Below are 19,058 nucleotides of genomic sequence, written 5' to 3' on the forward strand. Positions count from 1 at the left end.
TGCAAAGGGAGTGGGAGCAACAAAATGCATGGTTTACAGTGAAGATAGCTGTATAGATGCATTGTTTATACGAACAGCTACAGATTTGGAAGCCCTTAAATATTAGACTTAGGGTTCCAGTTGGCCTCATGCCACGACTGTTGCTCTACCCTGATCCTTCCCTGGGTTCCAAAATTACATTTGTTATTCTGGTAGTAGCTATATTAGTGAGTGAAGTGGAAGCCAGTGTCCATTCATACCAGAATTTGTCAATTAATCTGCATGTGTTTATAATACACCTACTGATGCATGTGTTAAACATAACATTGTTAGAATTACCTAGGTATTATGATTTCTTCTCTAACCAACCAACCGTGATGTTCTAATGGACAGGAAGTTCAAAAATTGATCAAAAGTTCTTTTCCACCTTCATTAATACAGCTATCAGACCTTTTCCCATGGGGCAGGGAGTGAGGAAGTGGAGTGGGATGAGGGGGGTGCGGATAACTAAACTTTTAAGAGCTTCTCTTGTTTACAGAATGAAATTCAATAGTCAAGACTCTTCACAGTCTCAGTCCAACTTTTCTAATTATCGCCTATTAGAAGAGGTAAAGAGAAATTAAGTAATAATATGTTGTAATATTCAGTTAACATAGATATATCCCTTTCATTCAAAAAGGAAACCTGAAAGACCTAAAAGACACAAACTGGGAAACACATCTTACATGGACCTTATGCAGGAATTGCCTGTGGTCTAATTAACAAGTCTTGGTGTATTCTTAAGTTGCATAGGCCATGGAAAGCTATTTTCATCAAATGTGCTTGGGAAGGTAGAGTGTCCTTCATGAACAGAATGTTACAAGGAAAATTCAAATTCTCTGATGTATTTTGATAACCTTTGGCCAGTTTTAAAATTAATACCTGTCTTTACTGAGTTTTCTCAGTAAATAGTAAACCTGCTATTTCTTAAAGAATAAGGTGAAACAAATTACTCTGAAGGTTAGTACAAGCTAGGGCTCTAGAGGAAATCTGGCTAATTAATACAGGTTAACTTAAGAAAGAGGAAACACATTACCTCACAATGATATACTTTTAAATTTGTGTGGAACATATGCTTATAAGAATTTAGATTACTGTAGGTTCAACAAATAGAGAAAAGCTTGCAGTTTGGGAATTAATGGAATGTCTTCTAATTCTTTAACCCTTTCATCATATAACCTTAATAATTAAGTCATTTTATTTCTCTGGAAATTCTACTTTGTTGTAACTACTATAAAATTAACATTATCTACAAGATAGAGCTATTCTCATAATTGTACTCCTTAGTTAATTTCATGTTTTCAAAAACTAGAATCAGCATTTCCAGCCTTCTCTCTTTATGGGTAACTGACCTTTCCTGTAGTTCTTTCCCCTCCCCTGCTCTCCCTTCCACTCCTTGCAGTTAAACATTGAATTGACTACTCTTCCTTGCAATAAGGAGCACATACACCATGGAAGAACCATGGGGATGTCTCCTGTTTTTTGTTTTTTTTTTTAATGTTTATTTTTCAGGGAGAGAGTGAGCATGTGCACACAAGAGAGAGGGAGGGAGACAAAGAATCTGAAGCAGGCTCCAGGCTCCACACTGTCAGCACAGAGCCCGATGCACAGAGCTTGAACCCACGAACTGTGGGATCATGACCTGAGCTGAAGTCAGATGCTTAACCAACTGAGTCACTCAGGCGCCCCTCCTGTTTGTTTGTTTCTTTTTTTTTTTAACATTTATTTATATTTGAGACAGAGAAAGAACATGAGCTGGGGAGGGGTAGAGAGAGGGGGAGATACAGAATCTGAACTGTCAGCACAGAGCCCGATGTGGGGCTCGAGCCTGCGAACTGTGAGATAATGACCTGAGCCGAAGTGGGACGCTTAACCTACCAAGCCACCCAGGCACTCCTCGTATTTATCAAGCACAGTAAGCACTTTTTAATCTCTGTTGCCCTCAACACCAGGAGGTCTTTCACAGCTGTGTAGCCTCAAGCAGACATTCCCAGGCTTTCTTCCCTTTTAGACCCCAATTCTCTGGAGTCTGTCTTCTCAGAAAAGAGCTGATCATAACCAGGACTCCTATGGAAAATAAGAGCCACTAAACTTCTTTTAAGTCTTATGATGAAAAAATACTGATAAAGATTCTACTGATTTAGGGACACCTGGGTGGCTCAGTCGGTTGGTTGAGCACTGGACTGTTTGGCTCACATCATGATCTCATGGTTCTTGAGATCGAGCCTCGAGAGTCAGGCTAACAGCACGGAGCCTGCTTGGGATTCTCTCTCTCCTTCTTTCTCTGCCCCTCCCCTGCTTGCACATGTGCTCACTCACAGTAAATAAACTTTAATTATAAAAAAAAATATTATACTGATTTAGCTTTAAGCTCACTTTCAACAATAAATTCTTCTCCTTTCACAAGGGTGAAGTCATTTTTCTCATCTGTCCATGTATTTTAGAGAATCAAATACATCTCAGCACATCAGAGCATTCAAACTTGGCTTATTTGGTATATATTTTAATGACAAAAATGCTGAATCAGAGGAAAGGGAGAGAGTATGCAAAACCAGCTGAGTGTTAAGCCCCAACTTCCAGTTTTTAGGAAATACTGTGACTTGAGGAATTAGTTAAATGACACTGTAGTAGCCTGATCTTCTCAAATGCAAATTCATTTCAATGTCATGAAAAAAAGAGGGGGCAGCAGTTGGCAGGGCTATTCTAAACTTACACAATGTAACCAGCAGATTCCATGTGGGATCCTTAGCTGGATCCTGGTCTGAAGAAGCCAGTTAAGGCATTTGGGGGAGAATTGGGAGGATCTGAATTGGGTATTTGAAGATTTTAGGGAACTACTGAGAATTTTGTTACATGTGATAATAAATGATTAAGTAGAATATATTATAGAATACATATTAATAATAGAATATAATATCCTTATTTTTAACAATGCAAGTGGAAATATTTAACAATGTAACAATACTTGTAACTTCTAACACCAAGAATATATGAAAACGTATCAATTGTTGAAACTAGGTAATGCATATGGGTATTTAGGTCAGTTACCAAATTGTTGCCTCTCAGCAACAAATTTACCCTTCATCACCCCACTTCCGAATACTGCAGCTGGACCTGTCTGGTACCAAGTTTTGTCGCTAGGGGGTGGTGGAGGGACAGGCTTCTCTCGTTTCTCATCTAGGGCACAGCTGCCAGCGGGGGGGGGGGGGGGGGGGGGTGCTCTTGGCCCATGTGTCAACAGGGTGCCAGGATACTTAGTCCACATTACCCTAGGTTTCTGTAAGGTGTTTTTACATGAAATTAACATTTAAATCAATGAACTTTGAGCAAAGCAGAATGTCCTCCATAAGGTGGATGGCTTCATCCAATCAGTTGAAGGCCTGAAAAGAAAAAAAAGACTGGCTTCCCTTGGGCAAGAGAGACTTCTCCAGCAGACTGCTTTTGGACTGGAACACAGCATCAGTTCCTGTGGCTGTCTCCAGCCTGCTAGGTCACATTGCAGGTTTTGGACTTGCCACCTGCCATAATCACATGAGCCAGTTCCTCCTAATAAATCTCCCACATCCTACTGGTTCGGTTTCTCTGGAGAACCCTGACTAATGCAGACACAAACTGATACTTAACTGTCCAACAAGTTTCTCTGACACCTTGGTGGGAGACTGCTTGTTTATCATTCTAGAGGGTTTGAGGTCCTGTTTTCAAGGCCTGATCCACCACCACCTGCAGACCAGCTCTGGCTCAGGGCAGCCCAGGGAACCTTTCTGTCATCAAGTAGGCCAAAGCCATGCTCTCTCCAGTAGTCCTGACTCTACCCTGGGGGAAGGGAAGCTCCTTCGAAGGGTGTTCTTTCCTTGGGGACTCTCTCTCATTCACAGTGCATGAGTTCTCGCTTACCCCCTTATAACTTATCCTATTACCAGTTAAAAATTCTTTGTACCCAAATTATCCCTGTTCAAATTTATGGTCTGGTTTCTGTCTCTTAACTGGACTTTGACTAATACAATATTTATTGTATTTCTTTTATGTTTGATCATTTGCTAAACATTTTACACTAAAGAAAACAAAATACTGTTTTTGCTTTGTTTGTATACTTCACATAAGAGTCCAAAATATATAAGCAGAGTCATGATTGTATTGTACATTTTTTTACTAATATATTGAGAGATTTATATAAATTATGTCTTTAAAATACACACATTACTTCCAAATGTATTAACTCATGTTTTTTAAGAGAATACTAGTATTTACACACAATGTAATCTGCTGTGGTAGAATTTTTATAAGCTATAAGTCTTTAATAATAAATTAATTTACATTTTGGAAATAATTTCTACTAAAGATTCATAATCAGCGTAGTCCTTCAATGACCTTACAAGTTCATCCAGTAGATATTCCCCTTGCATAAAAGCTTCAAGATCATGAAGTGACTTATTTATTCTGTGATCTGTGACCCGGTTCTGTGGAAAATTATATGTTCTTATTTTCTCTGACCTTCCTTTGGTTCCAACCTATACAGATATATATGAACACATAAGATACAGTTAGATTCAAAGCAACTAAACCTACAAATTTAAGTTACCTGGAGGTTAAGCTCTTTGTTTATAATCTGAAACACGATATAAGAACCAAGTTTCAAACATTTTGAATCCTCAAATAACATGGGACGTAATAGAAAAAGAAAAGAGTACTGGCTTTAAAGTGAGACCGATTTATAGCATTTGATCTTCTCTCTGCCATTTCAATGCTCTACAACTTCAGACATTTATTTAAGCTTTAAACTTTAGTTTCCCCATCCATAAAATACAAATAATACCTACAACACAGTGATGATATATATACATACAGCCTAGCACAGAGTTAGCATTCAAATGGTAGCCATATATATCTGTGAATTAATCTGGTCATTTTCAATGAGGACAGTGATGAATTCTCAGAAAAAGGAATTAATAAAGGGCAAGGTGGTTGTAAAATTAAATGCCAAACAGGAAGAAAATAAATTCAGTTTGCTTTCCAACTCCCATAATTTTCCAAGGATCCAAAATGGGGATTCCATATATCCTCTTTTAGTAACTTCGGTTAAAAATCTGAGAAAAACAGAGGCGCCTGGGTAGGTGGCTCAGTCATTTAAGTGTCTGACTTCGGCTCAGGTCATGATCTTGCAGTTCGTGAGTTCGAGCCCCAGGTCACGCTCTGTGCTGACAGCTCAGGGCCTAGAGCCTGCTTCAGATTCTGTGTTTTCCTCTCTCTTCGCCCCTCCCCCACTCTCACTCTGTCTCTCTCAAAAATAAGTAATAAAACATTAAAAAAAAATCTGAGGAAACAAAGCCCTTGAATATAGAAACGAGGGCAGAGGTTTAAGATTATTATGAAACACCTATAACCCTCTGTTGAGCTACTTGAATTCTTTCCTTATTTTAACAAATACACTGAAACAATTTCAGCATATATAAAAACTGGGTTATCTTATTTTTATATTTTTATCCTTCAGAGCATTTTTAAAATTATTTTAGGGAGAGCACATGAGAGTGTGCAAGCGGGGAAGGGGCAAGAGGCAGAGGGAGAGAATCCGAAGCAGGCTCCAAGCTCAGTGCAGAGCTCGACACAGGGCTCAATCCCAAAACCTGGGTTCATGACCTGAGCCTAAATCAAGAGACGCTCAACAGACTGAGCCACCTAGGCACCCCCTTCAGAGCATGTTTTAAATTAAGTTTTACCTGAATCTTTCTAGCACTGTATCTTTTATTTGTTTCTTCTTCTAGATGCATGCTGTACAGTTTTGCACGTAGCTTTTTCATAGCCATCTCTCTATTTTTCAGTTGAGATCTCTCTTGTTGGCATTCAGAAACAACACCTGAATAGTGTCATGAGAATTGAACAGTTTTAATAGGAAAATCTTCATTTATTATCAAGAAATACGTTTTCCTTCTTTTTCTTCTTCCTTTATGAGGAAAAAAAACAACTCTAATAAAGGAAGACTATAAACTAAACAAATAACTTTTACAGAGTTCTCAGAAAACTAAAAATTGAAGCTTGAGCTATAGTGCAAATACATTCATATTGAAGGCATACATACTAAACAAAAATTATTACTCATTTAATAAGGATTGTTTTTCCATACCCTTAACTAGCAACCATATATTTTTTTAAGTAGCTATTTGTCATCACCAAAACAAAAAAAAGTTAGTCCTAATAGAGATAGGCACAATTAATATTTTTGTGAGGAGTTTCATCTAGTTTTCCTATTCCTGTTTATATAGTATATATTATATAAGACATCATCTTAAAGTTTAACTTGAGGCCCTCCTCAAATTTTAAAAAGGAAAAACCTACCAATCACTCCTGTTCAACACTACTGATCCATGGGAATTATGCCTATTTGAGATCAGTCACAGTGTATTCTTTCTAGGTATCTGAAGTTTGCTATCCATCTGCTCTTTATCACACGCAAATCACTGCAGTAATAATTGTAAATCACATTTAGTTCCACTTAAGAGTATATTGAAGACTTAAGAAATATTTAGACACAGTTCCCCTGCGTATCTCCAGTAGAACTGCTGGAGGTTTGTGGATGGACTTCATGGAGCAGCAGCCCTGGAAGTTATGGGCAGAACTCTGCATGTGAGCATGTTTCTGAGAAAGCAAGTCCAAGCTTTCATTTTAGCAAGGAAGTCCATGTCCTCCTCTCTTCAAAGAAAGCTAGGAACTAGTGATTTTGAGCATTTTCTGATAAAGAAGAACCCATGATAGTGACTTCATTCTGAGGATTTTTTTTATTTATTTAAATTTTAAAAATTTTAAATAGGCTCCACACCCAATATGGGGCTTGAACACATGACCCTGCTATCAAGAGTCGCATGCTCTACAGATGGAGCCAGCCAAGCACCCTGGATTTTCTTTTAATGAGGAAGCTACCTGCAAGACTGTCCACACCTTTTCCTCATGGTCACCTGTACGGAAATTCTCTGGGCTTAGGTCCCTCGGTCTTCCTGGCTTTTGCAATTATCCTGCAGAGTTTCATCTAAGGATTCTAATCTAAATAAAGTATTTAATAATAATCTTGAGTAGTATATATTCTGGTAACTGAGGATCTATTACAATGGAAAATCAGTCAGGTTAATCAGAATTTGTTTTCTTTCTTCAAAGTTTTATGTTGAAGAAATAAGGACATACCTGTTGGAAGATGAACTATCCGGACAGCACTGTCCGTGGTATTTACATGCTGTCCTCCAGCTCCACTGGCTCGTTTAGTATCAATTCTCAAATCTTTGGGATTAATTACCAGATTGATCTATACATAAGAGGCAAAGTTGGGATTTAAAAATATCACATGTATGTGAACTGTTCAAGGGCAAGAACTATCCATTTATGTGTATAATTACATGTCATAGAATTATAAGATTGAGAAGTTTTAATTTTAAGGATAGAAAAGTTGGAAGGATACCATTTTTTAAAACATCTCTTTTTTGGAAAAGTAGATCAAAATATAATACAAAACAAAAATAAACCCTCCCGAATCCTCAAAAACTGGACTTCTCTGTTAATTACCCTCTTCCTTAATACATGAACAGAAGAACTTAGCTAATACTAGAAATGTGAATATAGGAATTAAAGTGAGCTTTTGTGGGTTATTTCTGAGTTAAAAAAGACTTTAACACAGGAAAAAAAACCACTGCTAGCTTAAGAATTATGGGAAGGCTTATTTTGTTTAATTTTAAATAAAGGGGGACTTAGGACAGGCAGATGGAAACAGCAAAAGGCAAAAAAGCCAAGAAGTCATACATAGCTGGGATCTGACATCAGCATAATGCTCTGTCCTGGAAGTTGCCATTAGAAGCACCAGATTTTAAAAAGCTCTATTTCATGAACTACTACGGACCATTCTGCAACAGGTCCGCACCCTGACAACAGGACTCCTACCATTCACAGGCCCTCTGTGTCTCCCTATGTGCTCCTTGTATGGTTGCTAGAAGCATTAAATAATGGACTTCAGTCCATCTTTTCCTGAACTATTTCTGTCTTCAAAATACTTAAACCAAAGCAACTAATATCAGGCTCTTCCTTAACTGTTCTGTGCCTCATCTAGGCTTCATGTATAAATTAGATTAAAGAAAGGAACTTAAAGAGTCAACTAAGTCAATTAAACTTTCTTCTCCTCAAATCATTCATACTTCATCCTTCATCCTGAAAAACAAGTCATATATTTCCTATCACTTTCAGCAAAAGGGATGTAATTTATTTATTTTACAAATACCATATAGACTGAGAATTTGCTTGTGAGAATAAAGTATACTCATTATGAGCAATGTTACTCATAGCAATATTGAAGTAACAATATACTTCCATCTTTTTGAAGTTTATTTATTTTGAGAGAGAGCAGGGAGGAGGGGCAGAGAAAAAGGGAAGAGAATCCTGAGCAGCTCTGTGCTGTTAGTGCAGAGCCCGACACTGGGCTCAAACCCATGAACCATGAGATCATGAGCTGAGCTGAAATCCAGAGCTGGATGCTTAATGCTTGACCGACTGAGCCACCGAGGCGCCCAATGTATTTGCATTTTAATGCAACTGGGTTATGAAGTAGCAGTTCTGTTAACCCTTGTTAAAAAAGAATTCTTCTATTTACACTCTGGGAAAGTCAGACAAAACAAAAATCATTATGAAGGGTAATCAGTATTAAATCCTATTTAAAGTAGGGTAATACTGTTTCTCCTACTGAGATGGTCTTAACTAAACTTAGTGGCGGACAAAAATTAATAAATAGTGCAACATTAGATCATTTATATATCTTTAACTATTACTATCTATTGTAAGATATTTTTTTGGACTGAGATAAGAGATTATTAAACCCTCAAAATACATGATAAAGGCTAAAGATGAGCAAAGGAGTTATTCAGTTCAGTGAAGTGAGTTGTTACTCTGGGGGCAAGGCACTGTGCTGAGCGCAGGATTCCAAGGAGAGGAGACTGATGCCTTACCTCGGTCGGTTGGGGTAAGATTGCCACAGTCATGGTGCTGGTATGGATGCGACCTTGCTTCTCTGTTTTTGGCACTCTTTGTACTCTGTGTACACCACCTTCAAATTTCAGGTGCTTATAGGCCTCTACACCCCCAATGCTGGCAGACGCATGTCTAAGGCCACCTTGAAAATATTGAGTGAACAATTATTATTGCCATTTATAAACAACTGATCATCACTTCCACCATCTTGAAATATACTTAAAAGAGCTACAAACCAATATAAGCATACAGAATATAAAAGCATTGAAATACTTTAGCAAGTCTAGATATCCAGTGTTTTAACACTTAATACCTTTATTGCTAATAATCACTAAACATAAAGTATTTATGGTATTAATGAATTGATTCAATAACGTGTAAAAGAGCACTTTTAAAAGATCATTAATCATTCAGTGGTGAGTAGTGAATGACTAGTATTTTATAGGCCCACTCAAAACAGGTATATTTGCATTCAAAATTATTAAGTGAATGGTAAACATAAAATCAGGTAAGCTTCCTTACCAATAAATTCTAAAGCTTAGTTACGGTCTCTCCAAACATCATCATATGACACATGTAGATAGATTAAATCTGTTCTTTCCCCCAAATCAATTAAACAGTGAACTTACCTATTTCACTTGGAAAATATTCCAGGGTTTCAAAATGCCATCTTTTAAATGCAGCATATTGCTGATACATATCGAACATCTCTGATGTAAACAACATTGCCTCCTGACCCCCAACTCCTGCAGTTACCTCCAGGATCAAATCATTTTCATCTGTTTCTTCTGAGGGAACCAAAAGTAAGATAATCTGTAAATACAAAAATATCACCCCTCCTATAATTAGGAATTATTTAAAACTTAAAAAAAAAAAAAACACTAAATGATTAGATGCAGGATTTAAAAAAATTTTTTTTAATGTTTATTTTTGAGAGAGAGAGAGGGAGACGCAGAATCCAAAGCAGGCTCCAGGCTCTGAGCTTTCAGCAGAGCCCGACGCAGGGCTCGAACTCCCGAACCGTGAAGTCATGACCTGAGCCAAAGTCAGATGCTCAACCGACTGAGGCACCCAGGCGCCCCAAGATGCAACAGGATTTAAATAGTGAATTACTTAAAGTTTCTCTAAACAAATATTGCTGATTACTCTTCAACCATCTTGCCAATTAGAACCATATAGTAGTGCATAACTTCTAAAAAATATAATGTTACAACTATATTATAAATGCTATAAGGTCCAGATAAAACTTATGGGTCTAATTTGTTTATTTTTGGTGTTTATGTAAAACTTTATGTCAGTTCTGTTTGGTTAATAATTCAGAGCTTGCTGTGAGTAGGACACTATACTGTGTGCAGGATGCAAAAGAAGATCCTAACTCTTACCGTTTTGAAATCTATAGCCTAGTATGGCAGAATAGAAAAAAAAAAAGACTAAAATTGTATGTTTCTATTTTTTTAAGTTTCTTTACTTTGGAAGAGAAATTTGTAATTTTGGAACTGAAAAGGCCCTTAGAGATGATGTGTGATCTGGTCCTTTTGCATGTAAAGTAAAGTGAGGCTGTAGAGACTAAATGACTTGCAAAAGAGAAAAAGGTTAGCTTCTGGCAGAGCAGGCAGAACTCAAATCAAGGTGCCTAGATCAGTCCTCCTTCCCTGACAATATACCTTTCACACTTCAGTATGTACTAATTAAGAGGACGCAGAATAAAAGCTTCTTTCATTAGGTGAGTTAAATAAGAAAAGCTACCAACATTTACTGGTCTCTTAGTATGTGACAAGCACTCTGTTAAGCACTTTATATACTTTAATTCTGAAATCAGTCTTGGGAAGATAGTTTCTTGCTCTAGTTAAGATGTTAAAACTAAATTTAAGCTTAATTTAGTTGAATAATCTCATTGCCCAAGAACATACAACTAGAAAGTGGAAGAACTAGAATTTGAACCCAGATCTGCCTGAATTGTAAAGTATCATACTTTATGTTGGTTGGGAGCTATAGTTGTTACTACTTTTCCATCTCTCTAGCCTATGCCAGTACATCATGGTCATTCAAATCTTGAGTAACTAGTTGAATTTATGTGTTTGTTAACTACTAGTCAATGAACAGAAACCTTTAATACATATGTCCTTGTATTTCACAAAAATATTAGAAAATGGGAAGAAGGCAAATTATATGAGACTTCACTTCATGGTGGAACTTTCCCTCTGGAATGGGTGGTAAGGACATTAACTTTTGATGAGTTCCACTTTTGACTAGAGAAGAAATGTAATCTTTAAATGAAGCACCCCCTTTTCCTGGGCTCCTTCCTCACCATAGCATGTTCTTTTACTTACATCCTCAGAGATAACTACTATAAATCTTTAAGCTCTGCTTTACAGAATCTGCATAAAAGACTAGGTCTAATTTAAAATAATGATTGCATTGGGGCACCTGGGTGGCTCAGTTGGTTAAGCGTCGACTTCGCTCAGGTCATGATCTCACTGTTCCCCAGTTTGAGACGGGCTCTGTGCTGACAGCTCGGAGCCTGGAGCCTGCTTCAGATTCTGTGTCTCTCTCTCTCTGCCCCTCACCTGCTCACACTCTCTCAAAATAAATAAACATTAAAATAATGATTACTCTTCATCTAATGCCTATATATTCTCCCATATGTAAAACCAAAGCAGTATAATTCAGTTCTAAAAGCTGAGGGTCGATCCTAGGTCTGGCACTTTCATAGTGCCAAAGATAGGAAAAATATTTCTGCTGCCAAGGAGCTCACAATCTACCACCGCTCTGTAACTGTTTCTACTCACCATCTACCCCTCACCTCTTTTAAAAAACCAAAAGAGGGGAAGTAGAATACTGATATTTATCCCACTGCTTTTTAGAAAACTCGTATCAATATGGCAGTCACCTTTCTTTCCACAGCTGTCCGATCCTTTTATTATGATAAAAATAGCACCACCCGGAGTATACTTTTTCCTGCTTTAGAAAAGTTTATAATTCTAAGTACTAACAAGCTAGTTACTTCTTGAGTTGTTTTTATCAACTTACAATAAAATTCATTAGAAGTAATAGCACAAAATCTTTATTGTTTGCAGATACCATACCTGATGCTTCAGCTGAGTTATTTGTTTTTGGCATAAAGTTATTTCATTCTCTGCAAGTTTCCTTAAGTCTTCATTTTCATCTATGGAAATAAGGCAGTAGGTTAAGTTTTTCTTAATTAAGGAATTAAACAGAATTCAAGGTCTTCATTTTATTATTGTAGCCAAAGGGAAAAATGTCTTCCTTGTCCTTTTCATAACTGCCATTAATTAAAAGCACTGTATGCATTCGTTTTCATTAGCATGTAGCTTAAAAGAAAAAACAAACTTTTTTGCTGATGACAGAAGCATAAGATTAAAAAGAATCTACAGATGGGGCGCCTGGGTGGCTCAGTCGGTTAAGCATCTGACTTCGGCTCAGGTCATGATCTCGCGGTCCGTGAGTTCAAGCCCCGCATCAGGCTCTGTGCTGACAGCTCAGAGCCTGGAGCCTGTTTCAAATTCTGTGTCTCTCTCTCTCTCTCTCTGACCCTCCCCCGTTCATGCTCTGTCTAACGTTAAATAAACGTTAAAAAAAAAAAAAAGAATCTACAGAAAAATATAAAGAACCTATTGAACTATCCTATAATTCTACCCCCATGAAATATTCATGTTAACAAATATGGTTTTAGTTTTCCAACTTAGACTACACAACAAAAAATTCACTGAGTCGTCAGACCAGAAGGGGAATTAAAGTTTCCATCAGTTAAACCAAACTGAATTAAAAAATAGAGGAGTGCCTGGGTGGCTCAGTCACTTAAGCGTCCGACTTTGGCTCAGGTCATGAGCTCATGGTTCATGAGTTTGAGCCCCATGTCGGGCTCTGTGCTGACAGCTCAGAGCCTGGATGGAGCCTGCTTTGGATTCTGTGTCTCCTTCTCTCTCTTCCCTTCCCCTGCTCATGCTCACTCTCTCTCTTGAAAATAAACATTAAAAAAATTGTATAAAAAAATAGAAATTTATCTCTTTACCTAATATTTCATTAATATAAAATATCCACCAAACATTTAGATCTTCCCTAATGTTTACAGAAGATTTATATGAAGTACTCCCCCACCCAACTTGCTTTTACTTTCTTATTTTGTCTGAGTTTTCATTTTTACCTTACAAAATATATTTTCTCATTTCTCTATCCTATGGACAATATGCGACCTATAGAAAGGAGAGAAGGGAAATTTCTTTAGTTATTACAAATAGCTTTCTTTGTTGAAAGATCAGGCTCTTCCAAAGTATCAGTTTGTATGTTTGTTCACTGATTAAGTACCAGCTATACTAGGAACTGGAGATAATAATATGTAAGACCTGCCCTCAAGGCAGGATTTTAGATAATTTTAGTGTCTTTATATTTTTCTAGGGGAGAAAACTCACACAGAATTACAATCTAAAACACTTTGTGATTAAATATTAAAATGGTAGCACACTAAAGGACTGTTTTTGCATTTATTTTTGGGATGGGCAGAAAAAGGAAAGCAGCATTAACTCAAGGAGAGAAAATGGCAACAGCAATAATGAGATAAGCAACTATTCAGAGTGTTGGTGGAAAGGCAGGAAATTATTTTGGCAGGAATTCTGCACAGAAAAATGTGGTGGAATGGCAAATGTGTTGAATTACACAAAGGAAAAATGAATTCTAGTCCTAGTTCAACTGCTAGGATTCTCTCAGGGCAACATATCCAACTTCTCTGAATCTCCATTATCTCAGCAACAGTGAAGGAGCTAGGCTGGATGACCTCTAGGGTGACTTTCAGTTCTGCATCTTCTGTAAGGCTAAGGGGATTAGAAATAAGGTCTTGAAGTAATTTAATTTTAATACTACATTTTATTTAACCCAGTACGTGTAAAACATTATCATTTCAACATGTACCTTAAAATATCAAAAATTATTTTTTATATTAGGTGTTTGAAATCTGTTATCCTTAACAGCATATCTCAATTCAGACTAACTACATTACTGGTGCTTAGTAGCCTTGTGTGGCCACTGGCTACTATTACCAGACAGCATAGCTCTGGAGGGTTTAGACTGGGGTTATTCGTACGCAGTGGAAATATACTAGTTCTTTCTCATTCACTGTTATTAATCAGCATGTTCACTCGGCACCTATCACATGCCTGCCTTCTCCTCTGTCTACCAATATGTTTATGTTTTCCCTGCTGTAAAGGTTCTTGTTCTCTTCAACCCTTCAAGTGAACACTTGTCACCCCCCACTTTTCCGTCCCAAACTCCTGGAGATTCAATGCCAGGTTTACGATTTCTCGTGTTAATTCTCATTTAGTTCTCTAGTTGTCACACTGGATTTCATAATCATATTAATAACATCTTGTTTTTAAGTTTTATTTATTTATTTTGAGAGAGACAAAGACAGCATGAGTTAGGGAGGGGGAGAGAGAGAGAGAAACACAGAATCCGAAGCAGGTTCCAGGCTGTCAGTACAGAGCCTGATGCAGGGCTTGAACTCACAAACCATGAGATCATGACTTGAGCCCAAACCAAGAATCGGACACTTAACTGACTGAGCCACCCAGGTGCCCCGACATCGTTTTTATTAAAATCACCCATGATAAAATTGCCAGATGTAAAGGCTTATTTCAGTGTGAGCTGAAAAGGTGAGCCCTTTCTATAAGTCCAGTATCAACAATCCCTTGACATTTTAATTGGTGTTTACAGCTTCATTTATCTTGTTCAGGGTCCCAAAGCTCTGCCTTTTCTTTCTCGATCTTTTATAGCTTTGTCCTGCCTGCTCCTCCAATACTGTGTATTTCTACCTTTGTTAGTGTCTTGTTTCTTTCTCAACCACTTCTTCCTGAGTATTCTCATCTGCTTCTAAGCTTTACTTTGTCAAATATATGCTGAGTTCTCATACGATTATTCAGGCTCAGTTTTTCTCCTCTGCCAGTAGTGTTTTCTCTAGACCATTATCTTTATCTGAATTTCTTCATCTGAATGTCCTTACAGGTACTCCTGGCTTAATATGGCTGCCTGTTTGGCACAAAACATCTTTTTTTCCTAAAATTTATCCAGCTTTTATATTTTCATCTTAGTTAACAGTACCATTCATGTTCTGAACCCAGAAGCCTAAGACTTTTCTTAGAATTCTCTCCTTCACTCTTCTCGGGACGTAAGCCACCAAATCCTGACTATTGTTAGAATGTCTTGTGAGTGTGGCCCATGCCTATCACCACCTCTTTCTTGCACGGTTTCAACTACCTTCTCACTGGCCTTTCAGCCACCAGGGTCCCTGGAGAATACTCCAGTTCGTTCTCAAACACTGACACCAACATTAATCTTTCAAAAGATGTCATTTCTCGCAGTGCCTGGGTGGCTCTGTCGGTTTAGCATCCCACTTCAGCTTAGGTCATGCTCTTATAGTTCGTGAGTTTGAGCCCTACATCAGGCTCTGTGCTGAAAGCTTGGAGCCTGCTCAGATCCTGTGTCCCCCTTTCTCTCTGCCCCTCCCAACTCGTGCTGTCTCTCTCTCTCAAAAATGATTTAAAAAAAAAAGTCACTTCTCTGCTTAAAAACGTGCTAACTTCTCACAGTCTGTAGGAACAAATCCAGTTTCTTTGTCATGCAGCGTTCTGAACTGTGTTTCTGGTTTCAAGTTTCTGTTACATTATCACCTCCCATACCTACTCTATGCTCCTGCTATATCATGTCTTCCAATTTGGTACTTTCTTCTTCTTGCTGGCCACCTCTGCCTTCAATCCCTTCTCGTACTGTTTGGCAACCTCCTGCATTCTCTTTGAAATTCACTTAAATGCCTCCTTTTGCTTTTTATAACTGCTCTTTATTGCAGAAATTAAAACGAGCACTTGTTCACATATATTTTTACTTCTTCACTAGACTGCGAGCTCCTAAAAACTAGTTCTGTATTTTCTGGGTAATTAGTAGTGTCTGACATAAAGTAAGAATTCAGGAGTTGCTAAATGATATTTTCTATCATTAAGCTGAGTTGTGTTCTGCCAGTAACAATTTTCTAACATTCTGTTTACTTCTTTACAGCTAGGTTTTTAAAATATTTAACCCGTATATCCATTTGGTTTTTAAGCTTGGCTTAAGCTATGAAATCAATTTTATTTTTCTTGCGAAGTATTTTTCCTAGTATGGTTAAGTAATCCTTTTTTTAACCCCACTCTGGGAAGCCACATTTTCTCTTAAATCACCTGATTTAGACTCTCCTTAAGTCTCAACTAGACTTCAGTCTTCTGTTTTCCAAGCATCTGCAATCTCGTTCCAGGCTGACTTCCAGATTACCAGACAGAAAACTTTCTAAGCAAGTAAGCCATTTCTGGCATTCACTCCCCAATCTAAAAGCTTCAGCTGGCTCCCTTCTGCCAACAGGATAAAAATCAACCTTTTTAGGTTAGTATTTCATACCTTTACAAAATGTTTCAACCTGCCACTCCCCGTAACTCCTCTTCTTTCTTGGTTAACAAAGAGTACAGGGATTAAAAACATGAGATCTGGAGTCAGTCCAATCCAAACTCCATTCCTTAAAAGCTGTTTAGCCTGAGCAGTTACTTTACCTCCATGCCTCATGTTCCTCTTATGTCACATGAGGCTAACAGTACCTACTTCACAGTTTGATATGTGAACCGGGTGATTTAATACATAAAAATAGTTAAGCAAAGCCTGAAGTACGGTAAAATAATAAAGGTTAAACCATTATTAACCTTAGAGGATTCTAAGGGTGGAACTTTATCACTGCACAAGACCTTCCCAACAAGTTCTCCTTGCTTTCCCTAGGTGTTTATTCAGTTATCTGTTCTCACTTTTCAGCTGTAGTGTTAATTTTCTCTCCTTGAATACATCTTCTCTAGAGTCAAGCTAGCCAAAGTGTGGTTCATTGTAGAAATGCAGAAACTTAGGACCCATCCAGATTCGAATGCACACTAATCACTTGGGAAACTTGTTAAAAATGCATATTTCTAGGTCTCAGATTCTGAGTCCAAAGTCTAGTTTTAGCATGCACCTCTCTTGACACTATCCCAGTTGGTCCCTTTGAGAAACCCTGCTTTCAAGCACGTAACAGGGATGGTCCCTTATTTGTCCCTGGTAAGCTAAAGATCTTCGGCCAGTAGACAATCGATAAATTTAAATTTTGTAAAAGGGGGCGGAGCATCCTGTCCAGGGAGCACAGGGGCTCAAAAGGGAGAGGACGGAGTCAGAGCGCACACAGTGATGCCTTGACCTCCGACCTAAGCCAAAAAGGGTTGCAACGGAGTAAAGAACTTCTAACTTGGGGAGGTATGGACACCTGACCAGCGGCTTAGTTGACGAGGCAAACTAAGAGTCAAGAATCGGCTTTGAATCCCGTTCCCCTAGGCCCGGCCCTCACCGTGTAGCAAATGCTCGGTCTCCTGCAGCTCCTGCTCCTTCTCGCTCAGCAGTTTGGCCACCGCCAGCAGCTCAGACCCCCCGAACTGCAACTGGGCTTCACACCTTGCCCGGCGCTCCAGGAAGGTCCGCAAAGGTCCGCCGGGGGCGAACAGCTCCTCCAGCGGCAGGCTGCCGCACTTTAGGTGCCGACGGGCTGGGCTAATAGCCCGGAGCGCCCGAAGACACCGGGCAGCACTAAACAGAAGCCGAGACCGCATAGCCAAGTTGCAATCACCGAGGCGGACCAGAACCGGAAGTTTCGGATAGCGAGTCTCGCGACACTGCGCGGAGTTTGGAAACCCGGCGAGAACTGATCGTACCTACCCCAGCGCACGCGCCAGTTTTAAAGGGCCTCCCGAAAGCCTCGGTGGGAACTTCCAGGCAAGCGTTTAAATGTCGCCAGGCGCGCGCCGGCCGGAAGGGGGCAGAGCGGGGTGCGATCGGAGTGAGTCTGGGAGACCCCTCCAAGAAGCGCGGTCGGAAATGTCTCGGATGTACCAGGGCGGTGTGTTGGACAGGAAGGGGGATGTTGCAGGTTGCCACCCGGTTTTCTGACGTCGAGGATTTATTTTCCAAGCACTGAATGAGGATTTCGAGTACCGCAGCGGAGGGCAGTGTAGTCCGCTACCGGGGCTGAGAACACAGGCCTTTCGTCTCCAAGAGTGAATTGTAGGATGGGCATCGGTGTGTGTATGTGTGCTTACTCCTCTTCCTTCGTTTCTGCTAAAGTTTCTCTTTCCGGCGGTGGGTAAAGGCTCGTATTAATGAGGACAGGACTAGTGTACTGAAAGGCAACCTGTGAAAGTGATTTCTCAAAATCTGCTTTCCTGTCCTCTATCTGCCATGTAACTTGCTTTCAAACAACTTCCTTCCTCACCCGAGTCTCCTGCCAGTCCGGTCTCACTCCTAGTTATCGCTAGCTACTTTTAAAAGAGATTGAGCGATTCTATGTTCCTATAAACCACAGCGCAGCAAAGCCGTAATAGTCCCACCTTCGGTAGCCCAGCCTCCATCTCTCTCTCTCCAAAAACCTTAAGATAGCGGATTGGTGCCAGGGATACTGAGGTTTATTGGCCTAATGCTCTGCATTTCTCTAAAGATCTTTTTACAACCCACCAGTGGGATGGATATGAGGGAATAATAATAAAGACAGTCCTAGGGATACAAGGGCTGACTCACTGGGAATTCCCACTAACTGGCTTGCTCAGGGTCTACTCTGTTCACTGTTGAGAGAGCTGAAATACTGAAAATTGCAATTGATTTATAAAAAAAAAAAAAAAAGGTAAATACAGAAGCTCTTGACAAGGTTAAGTCATTCTTAAGTCGTCTACTCAACACTACTGAGATGAAGTATAAAATTTTTGTAGAATGCGTTTGCATTGCCTCTATTCATTCCGGAGCTCCACATACAAATATAAAGTGAAGTGGAGGGATGAGATGTCTCTCCAAATAATACAGACCAGAAATAGGTTTTGCTACTTAAAAACTCCAACTAATCATCTCAGTTATTCGTTTCACTTGGTGTATTCAAGCCACATTACTTTATAAAAGTGTTCTTTAAGGTAGTGGGTTGAAACCCATTTTATTTTAATTCTGATCGGAGTATA

General features: G+C 39.0%; 1 protein-coding gene and 1 long non-coding RNA gene across 3 annotated transcripts in view; one reads left to right on the top strand and one right to left on the bottom strand.

Annotated features, from left to right (window-relative positions):
• LOC122490116 overlaps positions 1–19,058 on the top strand; it is a 117,938-nt gene that overhangs the window by 4,121 nt on the left and 94,759 nt on the right. The gene's annotated exons all lie outside the window — the stretch shown is intronic.
• On the bottom strand, positions 4,275–18,022 carry MTRF1L (mitochondrial translation release factor 1 like). Of its 2 annotated transcripts, none has more exons than XM_043592632.1 (7): positions 17,411–18,022; positions 12,099–12,178; positions 9,642–9,825; positions 8,991–9,154; positions 7,189–7,306; positions 5,733–5,869; positions 4,275–4,526 (listed from the first exon to the last, which is right to left on the bottom strand). In XM_043592632.1, exons 1-7 carry the CDS (start codon positions 17,667–17,669, stop codon positions 4,329–4,331), a joined length of 1,140 nt encoding a protein of 379 aa, XP_043448567.1. In that variant the 5' UTR covers positions 17,670–18,022; the 3' UTR covers positions 4,275–4,328. The 2 variants fall into 2 exon arrangements, with proteins under 2 accessions (XP_043448567.1, XP_043448568.1); XM_043592633.1 differs by having other exon boundaries at positions 9,642–9,800; positions 17,411–17,520.

Source organism: Prionailurus bengalensis, chromosome B2, assembly GCF_016509475.1.
Source record: "Prionailurus bengalensis isolate Pbe53 chromosome B2, Fcat_Pben_1.1_paternal_pri, whole genome shotgun sequence".
NCBI classification, from domain to species: domain Eukaryota; kingdom Metazoa; phylum Chordata; class Mammalia; order Carnivora; family Felidae; genus Prionailurus; species Prionailurus bengalensis.